This window comes from Manis pentadactyla, chromosome 5 (assembly GCF_030020395.1).
Source record: "Manis pentadactyla isolate mManPen7 chromosome 5, mManPen7.hap1, whole genome shotgun sequence".
Lineage (NCBI taxonomy): Eukaryota > Metazoa > Chordata > Mammalia > Pholidota > Manidae > Manis > Manis pentadactyla.
In genome coordinates, this window is record NC_080023.1 from 4,484,332 (window position 1) to 4,506,206 (window position 21,875).

Genomic DNA, 21,875 nt, shown 5'->3' on the forward strand with positions numbered 1-21,875 from the left:
CGTGTGGGGGTGGCCTGAAGCCAGAATACTGAGATGAGGGAGGATAGACCCAGGGCCCTCGCAGCCATCTAGCTTGCCGCCATTTGGGGAAGGGGAAGAGGCCAGCAGTGAGCTAAATGTTCCAGGACAAAGGGCCTCAGCAGCAGCATGCTGACAGCTCGGGGTGCCCTCTGAGGAATCCCATCGGAAAGGGTGCCTTTTGCTTTCCTTGACTGCCCTGCCCCCGAGTCCTTGCACTTTCTGTTTCCCCTGTTCAGATGTGTCTCTAGCTGCTGCAAGGCCAGCTCCTCCTGGTTGCTCAGTTCTGGCTCCCTCCGTCTACAGCCAGTCACCAACCTAAGTGGCATTCCTGGCTTGTTTGTTGATGTCTGCCTTCCAGTTCGTCAGCTTTCTGCCCCAGAACTCACTCCAGGAGGGCAGAGATGCCAGCTGAGCACCCTAGGTGTGCAAGGGTGCACAGTGAACAGTCTCTGGATAAATGAAGGGCCCTCCTGGGACTGGGGTCAGAGTCTTCCCCACCTTCTCAGGGCCTGCTCGTCTCCATCTTCAGACCCCTCTCTTTCCCCAGCTGTCCACTCCTGGAAGCCCCTCTGTGCAAAAGGCAGCGCTTCCTTCCTGCTTCCCCCTCTGTGGCCACGCCAGGAGGTCTATCTCCCATCTAGGCATTGCTGGCATATTGCCGTTTGTGGTCATTACGCCCCCTCCACCGCGGCCCACCTAGCAGGGCTTGAGTTCAGGGGATTCACTGTCCTCCCTGGGAGTGCGGCGGGGGCGCATCTTTCACAGCACGGAGGGTGGTTCGAGGAGGCCGGGTGGTTCAGCAGATGGGAACGCGAGGCCAGAACCAGGACCCAGAGGGCCTCCTAAGGGCGAGCTGATGGGAGGGCGCTCCTGAGGAGGCATCCGCGAACAGGTGGGGCAGCAATGTCCCGGCCGGCTGCAGGCCCTGGCCATCGGGCGCTTCAGTGCCCATCTGTGGCGAGGACAAGTGCTGGGGCTCGGGGGTGCTCGGGGCAGAGCGGGGTCTACGCGTCCGGAGACCACGCACGGCGCTCCTGGCCCTAGAGCCACCGCCGTCGCCCTCCTCCTGAGACGCCTAGACTGAGGCTCCACGGGCAGGACCTGGCCCCTCGCCAGAGCCTCGTGCCGACCCCCAGCCCCTTTCCGGCTCCTCTGACTCGAGACTGGGGCTGTCTATCCTACCCCGGGAGCTCTGGGCAGTGCGGCGTGCTCGCTGGGTCTTCCGGGGCCACCAAGAACCACCGGCCGGACAGGGCGGCGCGTGGGAGGTGTCCGTCTGCGCACGCGCAGTCCTGGCGCCGCAGGTGCAAATGTCCCTAGTCGGTGGGGGGACGTCTCGGCTCCGGGAGCAGGTGGTCCGCCCGAGGCCGGGGTATCCGTGCCTTTGCCAGCCAGGCCGCCCAGCGGCCGCGCGCTTAGCAGGACGGCCAGGTCTCCAGCCTCGGCCCCGCCCCGCACAAGGCTCCACCCACCAGCCCCGCCCCCCAAATGAGACCCCGCTCCCGCCCTAGCGCGCCTGCGCAGTGGCGGCGGGCGCAGTAGGAAGCCCGGCGCCGACCGCCGGGCGGAGGTGGCGGCCGCTCTCACTCGCTGCGCTCACCCGGCTCTCGCCCGCCGCCAGGGCTCCGGCCGCCCGGGCCGGGATGGCGGCGGCGGCGGCCGAGCCCGGCGCCCGCGCCGGGCTCGGCAACGCCTCGCCGCGCCCGGGCAGCCCGGCCTCCAGCCCCAAGCTGGGCGGCGGAGGCCGCGCGCGGCTGGGGCCGGGGTCGGGGTTGGAGCGGGCGGGCGCCAGGCCCCCGGGTCCCGCCACTTCGGGCCACAGCTTCCGGAAGGTGACGCTCACCAAGCCCACCTTCTGCCACCTCTGTTCCGACTTCATCTGGGGGCTGGCTGGCTTCCTGTGCGACGGTGAGCGCCCGCGACCCCATCGCAGACCCCGGCCCCTGGCTTGAAATGGGCCCCCTCACCCTGATGTGGGCACCCCCAGCAGTGGCCTCCCCAGGACAGAGCTGCTTGCTCCAAGAGACTGGTGTGTGCCGGGCCCAGACCCTCCCCGCAGAGGTGATAAGGACTGGCTCTTCCAGGGGCCTGGGGGTGACAGGTGGCCCCAGCGCGTCCCCTAGGACCGTGGGTCTCGGCAAATAACTGTTCCCTGGGACTCCTCATCTGGGTTGGGACCCAGTGTGGAAAGAGCGTGGGGGCAAGTGCAGATTTGTGCGTGAAGCCAACCTACCCTGGGCAGTCAGGGCCCCTTCCCTGGTCTCCTGGCTCCTGGCAGCTGGGTTAGCGTGCAGCTAGGCAGGGCTGGCCTAGGCCTCTGGTTCTTGTGCTCTGGCGCTGGCCCATTCTCGCCCTGAGCGCAAGCCACTGCCCAGACTTAGGTCCCCGGGAAGCCGGTCAGGGCCTGCCATCCCAGTGTTGCATGCCTGGACAGGGCTGCCTCCCAGCTGCCAAGCCGGCCTGGCTGGGCAAGGAGGCCCTCCTCCCGTGGCTCCTGGGCGGCAGGCAGGCACAAGCTTCCAGGGTCTGATCTCTTCCAGTCCTGTTCCATTCCTCAGGCTTTTGGGGGGTCCTGGAGCCACAGCTGCCCGGGGACATGGAGGGCGGCTGGTGACGAGCCTTTGCCCTGTTCAGGGAGATAGGCCTTTGACTCTGGGGACTGAGGGACCACTCAGGCTGGGGTCTGCGGAGGAGGCTAGGCCCCTCACACAGGATGCCTTCTGACAGGGGAAATGGCAGGGTTGTCTGACTCCCCAGGGCCGCACAAGGTGGCCTGGCCAGCTGGCATGGGGGTGGTTACCCCTGATTTCACTGTCGGATCAGAAGCACTGCGCTACTGTGCTGCCCGCCCAGGAATGCCCGGAGGCTCACCTGATGTGGGAGATGTACTTGTGCAGGCTGTCAGTTCCAGGTCCGAGGTTAGACCCCAGGACCCTGCGCAGGTGGGGGATGGTGAAGGCAGGGCCCCAGGTCTGAGGGACTCAAAAACCTGCTGCCTCAACCCATGGGGAAGCTGTTTATGGAGATAAGGGGGCTTGGGGTATGATGGGAGCCTTCACCGGGCGGGCAGCTGTGTGGACGTTCCTCTCGCCTCTATGGAGAACATGCTGGTGGTCTGGGCAAGTGGAGGGACCTGACAAGGGTATGGGAGGGAGAGCCCCCTCCCCTGCCAGGGAGTGCCAGGATGTGGGGTGTGGGGTGGTTAGGCGCTCTCCACGAGCCCTGCCCACCACTGCACCCTCCACAGCAGAGCTGGTCTGGGTGCCCTGGAGGGGCGCTGGTGGGGAGTGCTCACCCCCTCAGCGTGTCCCCGTGGCTGCCATTGACCCAGCTGATTTCTGGTTTTCTCGGAAGCAAAACCTAAAGGCTGCTCTTGCCAGCCACCTTTTAGGAGCAGGTGTGGGGCTGCAATGGGTGGGGTGGGCTGCCTCAAGGCCCCTGTAAGCAGTTTTTGCCCAAGGCTGTGTAGGAGAGTGTGTCTTCCTGCCAGCTTGCTTCCCAGCCCCCAGCAGCCTGTCCATCCTGTCCCACCCAAGTGGGGCCCAACGCAGGCCCTCTCCTCCTCACTGGGCCTACTGCCTGCAGCATGTGCCCCCGAGACCTCCCCTGACTCCTGTGCATCCTTGGGTCTGTCTCCCAGCTGAGCCTTAGTCTCTCCTGGCCTTCCTCCTGGGTGCCTTGCTCTGCCTCCCCAGGATAGTGGGGTGCCCCTTGTGGCCCCAGCGTCTGTCTGCTCCTCCTCCAGGGGCTCTTTGGGCAGGGGTGGGGGCAGCCTGCCTCGGGGGTCCTGGCCCATCACAGGCTGGCTCACGATGTGGGGGAGGGGTGATCAGGGACGTATGCAGTTGTGGGGCTGAGGGAAGGATGTCCTTGGCAAAGCCCTTCTCGGGGTGTGCCAGGTGCCTGGCCGCCCCTCACAGAGAGCCAATTGCAGAGACTGGCAGGAGAGCTCAGCCTCTGTGCAAGGGACTCCAGGACACACCATCATGCAGAGACACCCAGGCCCTTGCTCCTGGCTCTGGGCTCCCTGGGGAAGTGGGGGTAGGGGGGGGTGGCAGCAGAGAATGGGGTATGCACGGTGCTTCTGGGGGAGGCTGCCCCAGTGCCCTTCCTCTGCCCCACAAGAATGGGGACGATGGGACTCACCTCCCCAGTGGGGTGGGGTTGGGGGTGGCAATGACTCAGGCCATACAGGAACTGCCCCCTGTCAGCTCTGGCAGCTGGCCCACTGTATTAGGTGCTCTGCCTGCCACAGAACGCTGGTTTCCCCCTGGACCCTTGGTGGTCCTGCTGGCCAAGGCCTCCCTTCTGCATACTAAGGCCCAGGGTCTCTTGATTCTTGAGCAGGACAGGGGCAAACTTGTGTGGCTCTCATTCCACAGTCTGCAACTTCATGTCCCACGAGAAATGCCTGAAGCATGTGAAGGCCCCCTGTGCGAGCTTGGCACCCAGCCTGGTCCACGTGCGTATGGAGTGTGGGCTCCTGCAGCCACTGGGAGCGGTAGTGGGTGGGCACTCTGGCTCCTGTGGCAGGTCCTGGGCTAGGAGGCAGTACGGCAGGTTGGATGGGGCGGGCAGTGGAACCAGCACTTGGGGGCTGGGTGGGAGTGTTCCTTTGTGCTGGTCTGGGTCCCTGAGCTGTATTGCCTATGAGCCCCTCCAGGGCAGCAGCTGGGCCTCACTTCCTGCTGGTTCTGACCCCATCTCCCGGGTCCCTGGCACCAAGCATTGCCTCTCCTGCCTGTCAGTGGGCCTCCCCTCAACTGTTTCATCCAGGTGGCTCCAAATGCATCACAGGGGAGCAGGCCTGTCGGAGTGGACAGTGAAGCTGGGTCAGGCCCAAGCAGAAGCAGCAGGGTCCTGAGCTGCAGAGGGAGCAGGGGTGTCCCCACAGAAGGGGGCTGCCCGATCATGGCTGGGGCCAGCCCAGTGTCAGTCATGTATGGGAATGGGGACGGGGGCATGCTGGCAGTCCCCAGCAGGACCTCTCAGGGCACAGAGGGGTCCAAAAGGCTTCCAGAGCAGTGTGTAAATTGTGCTCAGGAGCATTTGGGGGGACTGCAGGGCTCAGGCATGTGGTGTGGGTGGTGATGTGGAGGAAGGGCTGCTGAACCTGGATGGATGTCTGGTTGGGGTGAGGGTGTGGGGCAGGTGAGCTCAGGCTGAGGGGGCACTCTGCTCCCTCCAGGTCCCTGTGGCCCACTGCTTTGGCTCCCGGGGGCTGTACAGGCGCAAGTTCTGTGCTGTGTGCCGCAAGAGCCTGGAGGCACCTGCACTCCGCTGTGAAGGTACTCCCCTCAAGTCAGCCTGGCTCCCCTCTGCCTTGAGCCACCATCACAGGGCCGTGGACTCTGCCTCCCAGGGTGACCCAGACCTCCCTGAGGCCAGGAGGCTGGCCAGGGGGCAAGGTGGTGCCCAGGGGCCCTGACCGGTACTTGTCGATTCTAGAGCTGCCCGCGCAGGGAGGCAGGTGCAGGGGTTGCAGGGTGAGCTGCGTGTTGAGGTGGGCCTATTAGGGAGAGATGAGAAGCTGGTTTCCGCCCTGCGGAGAGGTTTCCTTTCCCTGCCCTGCACCTTAGGCACAAGAAGGTGAAGGAAAGCGTGGCCGGCAAGAAGGGGGCGGGGGCCTGGAGAGCGGCGAGAGCGCCCAACTCTATCTGTCCCACAGTGTGTGAGCTGCACGTTCACCCCGACTGTGTGCCCTTCGCCTGCAGCGACTGCCGCCAGTGCCACCGGGACGGGCACCGGGACCACGTGAGCGCGCAGGGCCCAGACACCGGAACGGGTGGTGGGGGGCCGGGTCTGAGGTCCCGCCGGGTAGCTGACGACCCCCTCCGCAGGATGCGCACCACCACCATTGGCGGGAGGGCAACTTGCCCTCGGGCGCGCGCTGCGAGGTCTGCCGGAAGGCGTGCGGCTCCTCCGACGTGCTGGCCGGCGTGCGCTGCGAGTGGTGCGGTGTCCAGGTGGGCGGGAGCAGCGCCGGCGGTCTTGGTGCGGGCGGGGACGCCATTCCATCTGAGCCCGTCTGCTTCACGCCCTTTCTGGGCGGGGGTGCCCGTGGTCCGGAAGAGAGTTGGCGATCCCTGTGGTCGGGGTGGGGGGGGGGGGTGCTGGCCGCCCGTGTGCCCCGTCGAGGCAGGTGAGGTGGCCTGCGGGTTAGAGGGTTAGGCCCTCCTGCCCGAAGCCTCCAGGCTCAAGTACGTGCACCCCCAGGCTCACTCGGTCTGCTCCGCGGCACTTGCCCCCGAGTGCACTTTTGGGCGCCTGCGCACAATGGTCCTGCCCCCCGCATGCGTGTGCCTGCTGTCCCGCAACTTCAGCAAGATGCACTGTTTCCGCATCCCCGAGAGCGCGGCCCCGGAGCCAGGTGAGCGGGGCGGCGGCTGGGGGACTCTGGGTGGGGGCCGGGCGCCGAGTGCAAGGTCCTTGTGCACACCCCGCAGGCGAGGGCGACGATGGCCCCGACGCGAGCGCTCCCGCGGGCCCGGGCAGAGAGGCGCTGGGGCCAGAATCCGGTGAGTGCCCCTTAGCTGGCTGCCTCCGCCGGGCCCCCGCCCCGCCTCCGTCCTGCCCCATCTCATCCACACCCCGTCCCGCGCCCTGGCCCCCATTCCTTCCCCCAGCCTGCCCTGGCCCCATGTCCCAACCTGGCCCTTGACCCCCATACCCCCTGCACCCCCTTTCACGCCCATTCCCCTGTGGCCCAGGTAAGCAGACCCTGAAGATCTTTGACGGCAATGACTCCTTGCAGCGAAACCACTTCCGTGTTGTCACCGTTCCCCGCCCGGCCAGGAGTGAGGAGGTGCTGGTAAGAGGCAGCCCCGCGGGCCGTCCTGCCGCGGGCACCGGGCATGGCCTTTCTCAGCCACACCTGTCCCCCGTCCTGGCAGGAGGCAGCGCTGCGGGCCTACTATATCATGGAGGATCCCTGCGACTTCGAGCTGCAGGTGCCCCCCGCCTCAGGACAGGCTGGTGGTACTGGAGCCCAGAGAAAGGCCTGGAGTGGCGGGACCGCGGAGGAGGAGGGCGGCCGAGGTGCCGGGTCCCGTGAGGCCGTGCCCGAGGCCTGGATTATCCGCGCTGTGCCCCACACCCAAGAGGTCCTGAAGATATATCCTGCCTGGCTCAAGTGAGACCCAGGCCCGAGGCACCGGCTCTGCCACGGGAGTCGGGGTGGGGGGACCGTGTGGCCTGAGTCCTGAGCTTGTCCCCTGCAGGGTGGGTGCGGCCCATGTGTCCGTCCGTGTGACCCCGCAGAGCACTGCCCGGACCGTGGTGCTGGAAGTCCTCCCGATGCTCGGACGCCAGGTGTGTGCTGGGCCCGGTCCTGGTGTGGCGGCCCCGCGTGGGTGTCCTGGGGAGGTCGGGGCACGTTGGTCCAGGCCTGATGCTCCGAACTCCTCCCCCACAGGCTGAGGGCCCCGAGAGCTTCCAGCTGGTGGAGGTACTCATGGGCAGTAGGCAAGGTAGGTGGGCGGCCTGCAGCCGATGCCCGACTGGTGTGCCCCTGGGCGCCCTGGGGTCTCAGTGCCGCACCTCTTACCCCTGCAGTCCAGCGGATGGTGCTGGAGGACAAGGAGCCCTTGCTCGACCGGCTTCGTGACATCCGACAGGTTGGTGGGTGTGGACTGTGCCCCTGAGCAGCTGTTGGCCTCTGGCCGTAGCCTCTGCCTCACAGAGAGGGAGTCTGCCCCTGAGATGCCACATCCACCCTGGTGGGCAGGGTCTCCCTTCTTGGGTCCGGTGGGTCCCTGCTTCCCGACAAGTTCCCTGTGCTTGGAAAATGGGGTCCTGAGTTTCCCCAGGAGAGTGGAGGGCTTTCCCATGGCAGGAAGCCACTGACTCTCCTCCTCTGCCCTGCAGTTCAGTTGGAACCCCCTGAGGGCCCCTCTCTGGATGAGGGGGAGGGACCGGACACAGGGGTGCTATCCCCAGTGCTCCGCTCAGTCCCCCCCACCCCCCACAGACATCCCTGTGGCAGATGAGCCAGACGCGGTTCTACGTGGCTGAGAGCAGGGTCGTGGCCCCACGCGTCTCCCTGTTTGTTGCTGGCCTGCCTCCCGGCCTGTCCTCCCAGGAGTACAGCAGCCTACTGGACGAGGCTGTGGCCACCAAAGGTGTGGCCAGCTGGGCCGGTGTGGGGTTCCTGGCCACTGGGGACAGGGCAGGGGTTCTGAGGCCGTGGAGGCTCCTGTGCTGAGGCTGGCCACCCCTTCCCATCTGAACCTTTATCAGGCCAGTTTCCCCCGCAGTGGGTCTGTCCTTACCTCCAAAGACTGCAACAGCTCCTTTGAGGGGCCTTTGAGCCTCCAGAGATCCAGGCTCTGCCTTCTGTACCCCGAACCCTGGTGGTTGCTGTGTCTGGAGTTGGGGAGTGGGTACTTTCTGGGGGAGCTACCCCTGCCAGGTGGTGTGAACCTCCCCTGAGCAAAGTGTCAGGGGGCTGCCAGGGGTTAGGCCGTGCTGAGTGAGTGTGGACAGCCATGGGGGCAGGGGCCTGGAGGTTGTCCCCTGCTTGGGGAGGTCAGGACCTGGGCCTCTGTGCTGCATCTGTGCCTGCTCCAACTGCAGCCTGTCTTTGCAGCTGGCCTGGTGTCCATGAGCCACGTCTACTCCTTGCAAGGTGAGTCACCCCATGGGATGTAGTCAGGTTTGGTCGAAGGTCATTTCCTGGAGTTCGATGGAAGAGCCCTGCTCTTCTGGCTTCCATGTTAAATGTTACCCTCTGTGTGTGAGAAACGTGTTTGGCTTTTCTGCTCTGCACTGTGATGTTTTTGCTAGAACACAACAGGCATGGAGAACATTTTCTCCAAAACCCATCTGCATGTGGGTTCACATCTTTTGCTGTGGAAAACTTCAAGTCTGCCCCGTGTGGGACAGTAGTACCATGAGCCCCACGCCCCCATTGGGGTCCTCAGCCGCCGTCAACGTTCTCTGTTCCTGTGGGCACGCCCCCATGGGCTCGGGGCTCAGCAGGCAGAGATGAGGGTCCTCACAGTCACCCACCATATCCTGTCTCTGAGCCCAGCTGTTCTCGAAGCCTCCCCGGGGGTAGGGGCCCGGCACCGAGTGGACACCCTTGGGTGGGGCGAACTAAAGCTGGCAGTGGCTAGAGTGGCCAGTGACGGCCTGCCTGCCCCAGGTGCAGTGGTGCTGGACGTGGCCTGCTTTGCAGAGGCCGAGCGGCTCTACATGCTGGTCAGGGACACGGCTGTGCACGGTCGGCCGCTGACTGCCCTGGTGCTCCCTGATGTGCTGGTGAGTGGGTGCTGTGGTGGCTCCTGGGGACATGCAGCTTTTACAGCTGGTTTGTCTAATAATTGGGGTGGCTGGAGCGAAGTCTGCGGCTGCCACATGTGACCTGATTTGCACCGAGGGAGGGGCCTGAGGCTGGAGGTTGAGAGGCCTACATGTAGGCTGACGAGCAGAGGGCCTTGGGATACAGCCCCCGTCCTGCAGGGGCCACCTCCTAAGGGCTGTGTGTGTGTGGGTGCCCCGCCAGGCCCTGCCTTCTCTGGGGTCACTGGGCCGACCCCTAACCTCTGTCCAGGTGAAGCAGAATTAGAGCAAAATGAGTTCAGGGTCTGTGATGGGTGTGCAATACCCTGGGCCCCAGCTGCCCACCCCCTTGCCACCCTGAGCCTGGGAGGAGAGAGCAGGCCTGTCCTGTCCTGATGGGGACGCAGCCCCTACAGGCTAGGGTCCTCGTCAGCTGGCTGCCGGCACAGCCGAGCAGGTGTGAACGTGCTCTCCTGGCAGCCACCTGCCCTTGGTGAGCAGGTAAGTGTGATGCAGGCAGCTCTGCCTTGACCCCAGCTGTGTCCTCAGCCTCAAGCCGTGGCCAGCCTGTGTGCCACCCCACCCTCCGTGTCTGGACCCGGCCTGTTTCTTCTCACCCAGCAGTCCCATCGTGGGGACCCCAGGCCACTGCAGGGGCCCCAGCCCCTGTCCAGTGTCTCCTGGGCAGTGTTTTGAGGATCATATGTGAGGGGAGTCGGGGGGCTGCGCAGTGAAGCAGGCTTCTCCTGACGGCTGTGGGGGCAGTGGTCCTCAGAGGGTGTGTGACAGGTAGCTCTGAGGGGGTGGTGGGGCTCCCCGTGGACTTCCCTCCTGGGCTTTTGGGCCATGGGATCAGGCAGCGGGCACGGACTGGGGACACACATCCTAGCAGGGCTGGTGTGGCCGGTGTGCTCAGAGCTCCAGGCTGGCCGGCAGCCTGTGGGTGCCCCCTCTGCCATGGGGGCTGTCCTGAACGGTCGATGGTGAGGTGAGCAGGTGTGGCCCCCCGGCCCTGTGTGTGCTTTCCTTGGCAGGGGGCCAGCCCGGCTCAGATTGGGGGAAGTCATTGCCAGCGAGGTGGGGGAGACACCCGGCCCTGCCCGAGGGGTGGTCTTGGGAGCCCACCCTAAGCCAGCTCCTATCTGCCAGCCCAAGAAGCTGCCCCCAGACTGCTGCCCCCTCCTCGTGTTTGTGAACCCCAAGAGCGGAGGCCTCAAGGGCCGTGATCTGCTCTGCAGTTTTCGGAAGCTGCTGAACCCTCACCAGGTCTTTGAGCTGACCAACGGGGGCCCTCTCCCTGGGTGAGTCTGGCGGGCCCCAGGAGGGGTGCTGCTCACATCCTTTGACAGGCTGGCAGGGCAGGGAGGGGGTGGGGTCAGCCCTGAAGGGCTGTGCTGGACAGAGAATGAGCTGAAGGCCATGCTGCCCCCGGTGTCCCTCCCTGCCCCGCTCGCTGTGCCTGTGCTGGTGGGGCACTTTCATCCCCCTTTCGCCAGGTTCCACGTGTTCTCCCAGGTGCCCTGCTTCCGGGTGCTGGTGTGCGGTGGGGATGGCACTGTGGGCTGGGTGCTCACTGCCCTGGAGGAGATGCGGCACCGTCTGGCCTGCCCGGAGCCTTCTGTGGCCATCCTGCCCCTGGGCACAGGTGGGGTCAGCTGGCGAGTCAGGCCAGGGCTGAGTTTCGGTCAAGGGCTGAAGGGTGGTGGGTGGGTGTGGAGAGTCAGTCAGTCTGGCCTGTATCCCAGGCAATGACCTTGGCCGGGTCCTCCGCTGGGGGGCGGGCTACAGTGGTGAGGACCCCTTCTCTGTGCTGCTGTCGGTGGACGAGGCTGACGCTGTGCTCGTGGACCGCTGGACCATCCTGCTGGATGCCCACCAGGCCAGCGGTGCAGATGGTGTAGCCAATGTGGAGCCCCCCAAGGTACAGCGTGCCAGTGAGGGTGTGGCACTGGATGTGAGATTCTTTTATCACATCTGTCCAGGGACTTGTTCTTGCCCAGCCAGACCCTGGCTCAGGAGCCAGTCCCATGCCCTTTACAGACAAGGAAGTTGAGGCCCGGAGCAGTGACTTGTTGGGCGACACGCCCAGGGCTGGCTGGCTCAGAGCCTTGCCTGCGCCACGTGCCGCACTGCACGCCCCGGATGTGGGAGGTTACTGAGCAGGGCAGCCACGGGATCGCAGTGGCTCTGACAAAGTGGTGGACTTGGGCTCAGGCTGAGGAGGCTGGGCTAGCTTGAGGGGGGTAGGGAGCAGCTGGCAGCAGGGGGCCACGGGAGGATGTCTTATTCCCAGGTTGTGCAGATGAGTAACTACTGTGGGATCGGCATCGATGCAGAGTTAAGCCTGGACTTCCACCAGGCACGGGAGGAAGAACCTCGCAAGTTCACGAGCAGGTGCCAGAGGAGCACGGATGGGAGCTTAGGACTGCGCTGGGCAGAGCAGGAGCTACTGCTTGGTGACGACCTACTTCCTGGGGATTCATCAGCAGGAGCTGGTGGCTAGTGGCTAGAACCCAAGGGCTGCTTTAGGGGGCCAGGGCCCCATCTGACAGCAGGTGTATCCCTTTCTATAGGTTCCACAACAAGGGTGTGTACGTGCGGGTGGGGCTGCAGAAAATCAGCCACTCACGTGGCCTGCACAGGGAGATTCGGTTGCAGGTGGAGCAGCAGGAGGTGGAGCTGCCCAGCATCGAGGGCCTCATCTTCATCAACATCCCCAGGTGCTGGTGGGCAGAGCTCCCAGGGGCTGTGGGCTCTGGGCCCTAATCCAGCCTCTTAACCTGTACACCCCTCCCCCGGGGCAGCTGGGGCTCGGGGGCCGACCTGTGGGGCTCCGACAGTGACTCGAGGTTCGAGAAGCCACGCATGGATGATGGGCTGCTGGAGGTGGTGGGGGTGACGGGCGTCATGCACATGGTGAGTGCGGGCAACCTGGGGTGGCCCCAGGGTGGGGCTGCAGCACACTGAGCCCCGCCGGCATCTCCCCCGCCAGGGTCAGGTCCAGGGTGGGCTGCGCTCTGGCATCCGCATCGCCCAGGGGTCCTACTTCCGTGTCACCCTTCACAAGGCCACACCTGTGCAGGTGGATGGCGAGCCCTGGGTCCAGGCTCCTGGGCACATGATCATCTCGGCGGCAGGCCCAAAGGTAACACCAGGGTGGGGTGGGCTGGGCGCAGGTTCTTCCCTAACTGGGCAGCCATGGGGGCTCACCAGGTAGCCTTTCTCGAGCTCCTGCCTCTTGGTGGAGATGAGCCCCCATGGGGCCTCAGAGGGGAGGGTATGGCTGCTGGAGCCCCTGCCCCACAAGCTGGGGTGACAGCAGTCCACTTCCTCTGTAAACTTGATCGAGAGAGGGACTGGCATGCTGGGGTGTCACCTGGCCTTCTGACCTCGCCTGCCCTGGTACAGGTCCACATGCTCAGGAAGGCCAAGCCAAAGCCCAGGAAGGCTGGGACCCCAAAGGATGCCCGAGCAGATGGAGGGCCTGCCCCCGAGGGGGACCCGAACTAGAGAGAGGCTCTGGGGCAGTCTGCCCCCGCCCTACAGCAGTGGCCGCCGCTGGATGGACTCTCCTGCAGCCCTGACCTCAGGCTGTTTCTCCCCCCACATCCCTGGGCCACACCAAAACTGCTTTGGGTGGGGGGCAGGTGTTTCCCTCTTGCCTCCACACTACTGACAGGCTGAGCACAGGGCTCTGGGTGGCCAACGCTCTTGCCTTCTGGAGCCCAGGCCACTGTCCTTGGGGGCAGGCATTCTCCCTATGTATCCCCCCTGCCACCTCTGAGCCCCAAGCGGGGTGGCACTGAGCCTTGGGCAGGCCCCTTGAACACTCCTTCAGGGCCCTGGGTGTGCCCAGCACAGACAGGGCACCTGCTGCCAGGTCCTCCGGCCCCACTTCACCACTGAGGGCTGGGTGGGGCACCCGCTGACATGGGAGTAGGTGCCTTCCCCCCTGGCCTGGTCCCTGCGGACAGACAGTGCACCTCGGGGAGGAGGGCCCCACGGAGGCCAGGTGGGCGTGGCCAACATCCTGAAAATGGAGAATGCTGCTGGGGCGGAAGCGAGAGGACGGCTCAACTGGGAAGGACCGGGACATCCGCGCACGCCTAGGCCCAGGAAGTCTGGGGAAGTTTAGGGAGGTGAAGTGAGAAGTTGGCTCCTTTAATCATGTCCTGTCAACAGCGTGCCTGTCCCCGGGTCTGTTCAGCGGAGAGGTCTTCTGTGGTCTCTGCTTCTCCGTGGGGGCACTGATGGCCGCACTGTCCACTGAGCCTGACCAAAAATTAATCTGCCCAGGCAGTCTCCTGAGCTCCAAGGGGCCCCTGGCTCACACTTGCCCAGCTGTCCCAGCACGCTGCCTGGCACCGCTGGCCCTAGCTCTGCCCTGAGATGCGACCTCCACCTCAGACATGGCCCTGCCAAGACCTGTGCCCCCCAAGCTTCTGCCAAAACCAAACACACATTTGTACCGAGACGACTGTTTATGGCAAAACGTCCTTGTCATGCCTCCAGCACACAGATGTCCATCCCTCCTGTTCTTGTGCCTGGTGGTGTAATTAGATTTTATTTCGTTGGTTTTGGTCTGTGGGAGTTGTCTGTAAATGTGGTTACAGTGTGACCCTGCTCTGAGTCTGTGACAATGCCCTTGTGTGGAGCCCACCGCCACCTGGCTGTGACGTGTGTCTGGGACAGATACCGAGGCACATGGGTTCTGCTGCCTCTGCGCCTACTGACTGTGGCAGGAGTTGAGGCCTGGCAGTTCAGTCAGAGGGCTTTGCGTGTGGAGGGGACTGGGCTCAGGCAGTCCAGCCCATCAGGGGGAGTGGCTGGGTTCCCTGTGGGGGTCTTAGAGCAACATACGTGTCCCTGCCCCCCATGGGCCTAGGCTGTGGGTTTTCAGGGGGCCAGCTGTCCCTGGAACCACTGACTGGAGTCCCCAAGGGGCTCGCCTTAGCTGGATGGAGACAGCATGCGCCAGCAACGAGTGGGCATGTAAAAAAATGCCAAGTGAAGCTCCTGTCAAACTCCTTTTGACAAGAGTGAGAAACCTCTGAAGCTGAATGTGAAGTCACCTGATGGAAATACAGCCTGAACCCGGGGAACGTGGCTGGCAGCTGAACCTCAGGCCAGGCAGGTAGGCCTCATGCTAGCAGGAAGCAGGGAGGAGTGGAGACTGTGCGCCATGGCTGCTGTGGTCCGTGGGCAGGGCAAGGGCCCACAGAGCCTGCAGGAGCGCCAGGGCCAGGCGCACGAGCAGGCGCAGCAGCAGGAAGCCAAACGGCACGGCGATCTGCATGAGGTGGAAGATGGCTGTGCTGAATCTGCTTAGGAAGCAGGTGGAGACGAAGGCCAGCAGGCTGGCGCATGGGTACAGCGCAAGCTTGGCAAACATGAACGCGTGCTCCTGGCCTCCGAATCGTACCGAGGGCTGCAGTGTCTCCCTCTCGTGCAACAGGGCTGTGGTCCAGATGGCAAACTGGAAGATGCTGGCGAAGAAGATGATGGCGCAGCTGATGCGCACGCTCTCGAGCTCGTCTCGGGGCTGCTGGGCGAAGGCTGAGGTCTGCTGGTACGCCAGCGGGAGGCCACCCACGAAGGCCAGCGAGAGCGTGTTCAGCAGCCCCATGGACTGTGTGGCCTTGCGGATGTGTAGGAAGAGTGAGTGGTGGGCAAACCAGAGCAGGCCCACTGTGGCGAAGGAGCCGAAGTAGGCCAGGAAGTGTGGCCCATACATACTCAGCGCTGCCACTAGGCTGCCGTGGAACTTCTCCCTCACGTCCTTGGAGTCTGGGACATTGTCCTCGCTGAGGATCATAAACAGTGGCATTTTAAGCCGCCTCGCCTGGGACATTTACCAGCCTGAGCCCTGATGATGGCTGCCTGGCACACCTGAACTTCAGATGTTTGATGTGGATTCTGCACACTGTTTTCATTAGACTGTATCTGTATACTCAGAGCACTAAACAATTATGTGTCACTCATCTGAAGTTCAGATTCAACTGCATCCTGTATTTTCTTTGCTAACTGGCAGGTTAGCAGTGCTGGTGGGCAGACTGTTCCTGAACCCACAGCCCCTCTGGCCTCCCCACGGGGCCCTCGTGGGGTCTGTAACTGCCCATCTACTTGGGGAGAAGCCCCATAGAGCTGAAGGGGGTTTGCCTCCATGGCTCTGATTCCTGGGCTAGATTCAAGGAGCAATTCCAGGGCATGCCAGACCCCCGCTTCTCCCCATGATGGGGGCTGTGGGGTTGCTGCTGTCCAACTGCGTGCCTGAGACACCACATACAGGGGCAGGAGACGTGGCCTGGGGACCCCCACCTGCGTCCTCAGGGCTATGGCTCTGGGTGGGGGAAAGAAAGCTGACTCGACTTCCCAGCTGCACCTGCTCCTTGGAGCCACTTGGTGAGGGGTGGGAGCTAGTGTGGCCCCGGCTACATAGTATAAAAAAAGCCAGATCCTTCCAGAACCTTAGGTCTAAGCCTCAGAGAGTGGCACCAATGAACATTCACTTCTGACTTTTAAAAGCTCACAAATACAGAAGGAGAAAACTACCAAGAGAGGAGAGTCGGGACTTCAAACTGTTAGATACAGGACACAAATCAGTGTTCGAGCATGTCGAACGGGGTAAGAACACGCTGAAATACATGAAAAACATGGACCAAGAGACCAAAGGACGCACGATTCTAAGGGAAAGCAGATGGAACACTGAGAAAGAGCGGTATCAGCCTGGAGGCATGGAGAGGCGGAGCAGGGGGGCAAGCGAAGGCACAGGCAAGGCCCCAGAGTGGGGATGCCGAGGGGTGGGGAGAGGTCCACTGTGCACCCTAGGGGCCCCTGGCACCCCTACCCACTGCCAAGGACAGCTGGCCTGGGAGACCCTGTGCTCTGGGGAACTGCCAAGGGCACGGTTCTTCCTTCAGGGGAAGGTGGTGCCAGGAGGCATGAGCACATTTGTGGGGTTGGCAGATGGGAGGCACTGTGGGCCCCTCCATCAAGCCTGGGGTGGCCTGAGCTTGGCCCTTACCAGATGTCCAGAATGAGGAGTGTAGCCACAATGGCATAGACCCCGTCACTGAAGGCCTCCACCCGCTCTTTGCTGAAAGGCTCGTGCAGGTCAAAAGTGAAATACTCCACACTGTGAGCTGGGGGCTCCCGGGGGCCTATGGATGAGGCAGGAGTGGGGAGCTGGCCAAGCCCTGGGGTCCTGGTGCCAGTGTGGACATCGCTGCCTTCTTCCTCAAGGGGACGGGAGCATGCAGGCCAGGGACCCTCCCCACATGCTGAGGCCCAGACCAGCCTGCCCAGGCACCTACCCACAAGCTTGCCTCTGCACCAGCCGGCAGCCTTGCTGAGGTAGGGCAGGAAGATAACTGTCGCCATGAGCAGGTATGACTGCAAGACAAAGACACATCGGGGTGGCCTGGTGCCTCCACGGAGGTGTGTGGGGGTGGGCAGAGCTGGAATCCCACCTGAAGCCAATCCCCTCCAAAGGGGGGACAACACGAGAAACAGGAAAACAGGTGGGTTAAACTTCAAGATGAAGAGGATTTCTGTGTGTCGAGGGATAGTCCCAGGAGAGTGACAAGAAAAGGGGAGAATATTTCCAAGCTGCATCTCTGATAGGGATCTCAAACCTAGAGCCCAGAGGGCTCCTACCACTCTGTAACAAAACACAAGCCCCTCAGTGGGAAAAGGATGGGACAGACATTCCTCCAAGATTCATAAATGACCAACAAGCCATGGGAAAGGCCAGTCAAAACCGCACCTGGATCCCACCTCACCCCCAGGAGGATGGCTCCGCAAGAGCACAGCACTGTGGGCGAGGGTGTGGGGAAGCTGGGAGCATGCACAGCTGGTGGGAATGTAAAACGGTGCAGCCGCTGTGGGGACAGCACAGAGGATCCTCAGAAAACTGCACAGAACTGCCACACAACCCAGCGACCCCACGTCCGGGAACAAACTCCAGCCTGGGAGAGTCATCTGCACCCGCGCCCACAGCGGCAGTGTTCCCGACAGCGGAGACGTGGGGGCAGCTGGTGTCCACGGAGGGACGGGTGGCCAAGCACAAGGCTGTCGCCTAGGCAGGGGGTGTTCCTCGGCCCCGACGAGGAGGCAGTTGTGGCCTGTGTCTCACACGGTGAATTGGAGGACAAGTTAAATGAAAGATGCCAACATAAAAGCCTCCTAATTTTGATTCTATTTGTAAGAAATAGCCAGAACAGGCAAATCTATAGACAGGGCAAGTAGCTCAGTGGTGGCCACGCCTGCAGGGAGGAGGACGGAGAGTGAGTGCGGGTGGGTACAGGGTTGTGTCTGGAATGACAAGAAAGCTCTGGAACTAGACAGAAGTGGCAGCTGCCTGGCGACATGCATGAAATCAACACTGCTGAGTGGTATGCTTCAAAATGGCTGTGACAGTAAACCTGTTCATGTATGCAACACATTGTTCCAGGGGAGGATGGAGACCAGGTGGCTGCTTCCCGGGTCCTGTGGTGGTGGCAGCCGGTCCCCTGGCGCTGGGCTCTGTGAGGCTTTGCTCACCTGCAGCTGTCGCCTCCATGGTACAGCCTGAGCCGTGCCACCTGCCCCACCCCTGTCTCACGTGCCACACCGAGGGCTTTGGGGCACCCAATGCTGCCCAGGTACACTCGGAGACAGTGGCTTTCACAGGCAGGCGGGGCAAGTCAGTACCCAGCCTGTTTCTGACCCGTCTCCATGCTTCAAGAGCCCACCTCACACACATCATTCAAGAAACATGCGCCAGGGGGTGTCTACAGGTGCAAGGCAGGTGAGCGCAGAATGTTCCAGGAGGCGGCAGCTGGGCCATAGCACAACCGGCTGGAGGGGATGCTTCAGAACAGGGGGCGGAGGAGAAAATGAACTAGTGCAAGAGGGAAAAGAGAAAAACCGAGTCCTGTGGAGGGCAAGTGGCATCTAAACAGCCACTGGAAGGAGCAAGCAGGTGGGACGTGCCCGGGCCTGGAGCAGTGAGAACCTATGGGAAGAGCAGGCCACCTGGTGCTGTGAGTGTCACCAGGGGAGGCCAGGAAGGCCTGGACCAGGGTGGTAGCAGGGGATGTACCTGGACAGTGGACCCAGCATAGCGTTCAACTAAGGGAAGGGGCTGGAAGGACACCTGGGAGGACGGGGCCACGGGCTGCTAGGAGGCCGTGGTGGGTGTGCCTGGGCGTTAGGAAGCTCTGTCACTAGCTATCTCACAGGGGGTGATGGATGTGGGCCCCCAGGCAAGGAGGCAGGGGGTGGAAAGGTGAGGTGCAAAGGTGTCAGACCTGCCCTGCAGGGAGGGAAGAGGAAGCAGCAGGGGAGACCTGAACGCGGTCCACTGTGCCGAGGCCCGAGGGACCCTCCCCGCCTCTGGACTTGCTGACTGCATGGCCCTCCCGGCCCACGAGGACCCTCCTCTCCCCACGGCCTGTCTCAACAGGGCACAGTCACCAACCCGACGCTGCACGCCCTCTGTCCCCAGGCTTCCTGCCGCTCACTTCCCAGCGCAGCGTGCACCTGGCCCTGCTCTGCCGGCCCCACCCGCGGATGCCTCGGATGCTGACCTCATCCCCGAGGAACACGCTGGGCAGCCCCCTTGCAAGCCTCTTGGTTTTAAATTTGGGATTCTTGAGATGTTTACTGGACAGTTTAAATAATGTGAACTGTTCATTTTTTCACAATTCTCATGATGCTCTGGGTTTAAACATCCATTTTACCTCCCTAGGGCTCAGGCCAGGAGCCCTACATAAGATGTGTACAGTCAGTGGAAACGGCCCTTGTATTTATCTCATTTCTGGGTGACAGATGTGCCACAGATGATATGCCTGTTAACTGGCGGTGACCACCTGGCTCTGAGTAATGTCCCTCCCTCGAGGGCAAGGGTGGGTGTGGCAGAGCAGCAGGTGAGCGCACATGTCCCAGCCCCAGGACTGCTCCTTGGCTTCTCCGGGACTGTGGCACTGCGTTCCCACACGGGTCCTGCTCACCCTGGCAGCTCCCAGGGGCTCCTTGTGCCAGAAGCCGCTTTAGTGCTGGCTGCCCTGCCAGCTTTGTGTAGACCCCTTACTCACCAAGAAAATGAGCCCGGACCCCAGGCAACTGGATCGCTCCCCTCGCAGACTCACGTGGTCTCTGTGCCCCAGCCTGGCTCCAAGGGCAGCGGCTTGTCACCCCGGAGCAGGTCCCTGGCCCACCCCCCACCACTGGCCCTCACTCTTTGGCACCCCACTGGCTGCCCGGCTGCCCCAGGCCTTTGCCCCACTCTGTCCCTCCCTCATGCCGATGCCCTGGCTCCCTCTGGGGCCGCCCCACCCCACCCAACTGGGGATGGATGCTTAGTGAGACAGTCACACCCCTCGGCCTCCCCACTCACCGCAGGGTAGAAGAACAGGGAGAAGCCGGCTGCTGCGAAGCAGAGCGCAGGGCCCTGGAGGACGACGCAGAGCACATGCTGCCGGTAGTGGGCCCTGTGGGCGGAGCCCTCTATGTGGGGGTTCAGGAGGTGGGGGGAGTGGAAGGCGTACACCACGATCAGGGCCTGTGAGAGAGCAGGCTGCCAGCAAAAATGGGCCTCTGGCCAGTGGGCCCCTGCTGAGGTCGTGCACAGGGCTGGCTGTGAGGCTCATGGAAGGATGTTCTGGGGTGTGGGGGGACAGGAGCCCCTGCTTTGCACCTGGGCCATGGGTGGGGGTCTCAGGGAGCCGCCCTAATGCTGAGCTCCCTCTCTCCACGTCAGCATAGGCGGCCCCAGCATCTCTGCCTGCGTCCCATGGTGTCCCATGGCGGGGACTCCATGGCAGGTGCTGTCTGCATGGCTCTCACTGCAGGCAACAGGCATGTCCTCCCCATGTGTGCATGTGTGCACTCATGTCCAGGAGAGGGGAAGGCAGGCCCAGGTGACCTACCTGCACAGCCCCGATGGCGATCACACACATACAGAACAAGAAGATGCCCAGAGGCACCTCAGGGAAGGTCACCATTAAGGAAAACTGCAGCCAAAAAAAGAAAACCACAAAAGCAGGTTCTGCAGGGCCCCAGGGCTGCTGTCAGGGCGGAGGCTGGAGCGCTGGGGTCTCCTGTCCCCCAAGAGCAATGCCATTGAATGCTTCGAGCCTTTACAGCTGAAGGCTCATCCGATCCCTAAGGAACACCCACTCTGTGATACACAGCCCCGCGTGCTCAGACCACTGCTCTGTCAGACTGCAGAGTGAGGGGGGCAGGGGGCTGTGTGGTTGCTGACGGACCAGGAAGTGGGTGGGGACACACGCTGGTGGTGTGTGGGTTCAAGGGCCAGGTGGGAGGCTGGGAGTATCACCAGCATGGAGGAGAAGCCCTTATCGGGCCCTTGGAGGCCAGGCCACTGCAGGCCCTGCTCAGGACTCCGGAACCGTCCCCTTCTCCACCAAATGTAAACCCCAGGTACGCACTTCCCCTCACGCAGACCGGACTGCAGTTCCCCCGAACCTTCTCTCCTCTTTGCAACTGTTTGGTCACCGGACCGCCATGCCGGTCTAAGAGTTTCTGAGTTGGGAGCACCTAGGGTTCTGAGTCCTTCAGCACAGTGAAGGACAGGCTGGGCCCTGTGGGGCACTCGGCAGGGCACTGGGGTGAGTGGAGGAGAAAGTCGCAGTACTCACTGTGAATGGCAGGAAGGTGATGGTCATCATGCAGGCCTGGGAGGGAAGGAGGGAAGGGAGGAAAGAGGGGAGGCAGGTGGGCCCCTCCAGGCCAGCCTTGCAGCACCCGGGGGACTTCCCCAGAAGGATGTCACAGTCCAACACCCTGACCCCAAGGAAACACATGCCCTCATGCACTCTGCTCAGAGGGGAGGGGCTCATCTTCTCAGTGGTGCCCCCAGGTGTGGACCCCTTCTAGGCTCTGCACACTCAGAGGCCCAGAGAAGCACGAGGCTGGGTGCTTGCTTTCACTCCTCATGGGAGAGCAGAACTACAGATATAATCATTTCCCAAAAAATGGAAGCAAAAACTCACCAGGTTAAGCAAAGCAAGTGTATCATCTATTTTCCCAACAACCTGGAACAACCTAAACAATTTGAGTAAAACAGGAAAAGATGTGTCATCAATAAAATGTAGTTCTAATAGCATCAAACACCAGTTTTTTCTGTTTAAACATCATTAAAAGAGGTCATTTTAAACCAAACTTAAAATACACCCTAGCATGTAAAGTTTGAAAATACTGAAACAAGAAGAAAATAAGTTCCCTGGAAACCACCGTTAACATTCCCGGGACTCTTTCCACTGTCTCTCTTCTCACTTAAAGCTGCTTTGAGCCAAGTCAGAACCGGTCTGTAGAAACAATCAGACGCACTTGGCAGCTCTGGGGCACACTGTTGTCAAAGCTGTGGAGCTGACAGTGTGGCAGTCGGGGCTGCTCCCCCTTCACAGCAGCTGTGTGGACCACAGGGCAGTGAGGTGACTGGCAGCTCTCCTGGGACCTGCCTGGGTACCAGAGACTAAAGAAGGCAGCCTGTGAGGTCCCAGAGGACGCACAGCCTCAGGAGACTGCTGGCTGCCTGTTCCGAGATGCACAGGCAGGGCCCATGCCTG

The 21,875-nt window shown here is 62.6% G+C and overlaps 2 protein-coding genes across 17 annotated transcripts in view; one reads left to right on the top strand and one right to left on the bottom strand.

Annotated features, from left to right (window-relative positions):
- Positions 1–1,543: 1,543 nt before the first annotated feature.
- On the top strand, positions 1,544–13,878 carry DGKQ (diacylglycerol kinase theta). Of its 8 annotated transcripts, none has more exons than XM_036921403.2 (23): positions 1,546–1,929; positions 4,404–4,483; positions 5,210–5,309; positions 5,690–5,775; positions 5,862–5,987; positions 6,238–6,391; positions 6,468–6,539; positions 6,732–6,832; positions 6,915–7,153; positions 7,242–7,332; positions 7,436–7,490; positions 7,576–7,637; positions 7,991–8,141; positions 8,609–8,647; positions 9,173–9,282; positions 10,453–10,604; positions 10,800–10,948; positions 11,049–11,224; positions 11,597–11,697; positions 11,877–12,023; positions 12,108–12,219; positions 12,296–12,448; positions 12,712–13,878. In XM_036921403.2, exons 1-23 carry the CDS (start codon positions 1,665–1,667, stop codon positions 12,811–12,813), a joined length of 2,823 nt encoding a protein of 940 aa, XP_036777298.1. In that variant the 5' UTR covers positions 1,546–1,664; the 3' UTR covers positions 12,814–13,878. The 8 variants fall into 8 exon arrangements, with proteins under 8 accessions (XP_057358061.1, XP_036777298.1, XP_036777299.1 ...); XM_036921404.2 differs by having other exon boundaries at positions 9,200–9,282; XM_036921402.2 differs by having other exon boundaries at positions 1,547–1,929; positions 9,167–9,282.
- TMEM175 (transmembrane protein 175) overlaps positions 13,766–21,875 on the bottom strand; it is a 35,950-nt gene continuing 27,840 nt past the window's right edge. For 2 of the 9 annotated variants that reach the window (XM_036921444.2, XM_036921443.2), the window contains exons 5-11: positions 21,300–21,351; positions 20,946–20,981; positions 20,214–20,297; positions 19,682–19,846; positions 16,617–16,695; positions 16,328–16,463; positions 13,766–15,107 (exon numbers count right to left, since the gene is read on the bottom strand). In XM_036921444.2, the coding sequence (XP_036777339.1) occupies positions 14,450–15,107; positions 16,328–16,463; positions 16,617–16,695; positions 19,682–19,846; positions 20,214–20,297; positions 20,946–20,981; positions 21,300–21,351 (1,210 nt within the window). In that variant the 3' untranslated portion in view covers positions 13,766–14,449. Of the gene's footprint in view, positions 15,108–16,327; positions 16,464–16,616; positions 16,696–19,681; positions 19,862–20,213; positions 20,298–20,945; positions 20,982–21,299; positions 21,352–21,875 lie in introns of all 9 variants that reach the window. The other 7 variants (XM_057502080.1, XM_057502079.1, XM_036921447.2 and 4 more) reach the window with 6 other exon arrangements.

Bases quoted from the DNA above. Each gene is read 5' to 3' on its own strand.
- DGKQ (XM_036921402.2), top strand. From the start codon at position 1,665: ATGGCGGCGGCGGCGGCCGAGCCCGGCGCCCGCGCCGGGCTCGGCAAC. The intron at 7,638-7,990 runs GTTGGTGGGTGT...CACCCCCCACAG, and splicing joins GGCTTCGTGACATCCGACAG to ACATCCCTGTGGCAGATGAG. The intron at 10,605-10,799 runs GTGAGTCTGGCG...CCCTTTCGCCAG, and splicing joins AACGGGGGCCCTCTCCCTGG to GTTCCACGTGTTCTCCCAGG.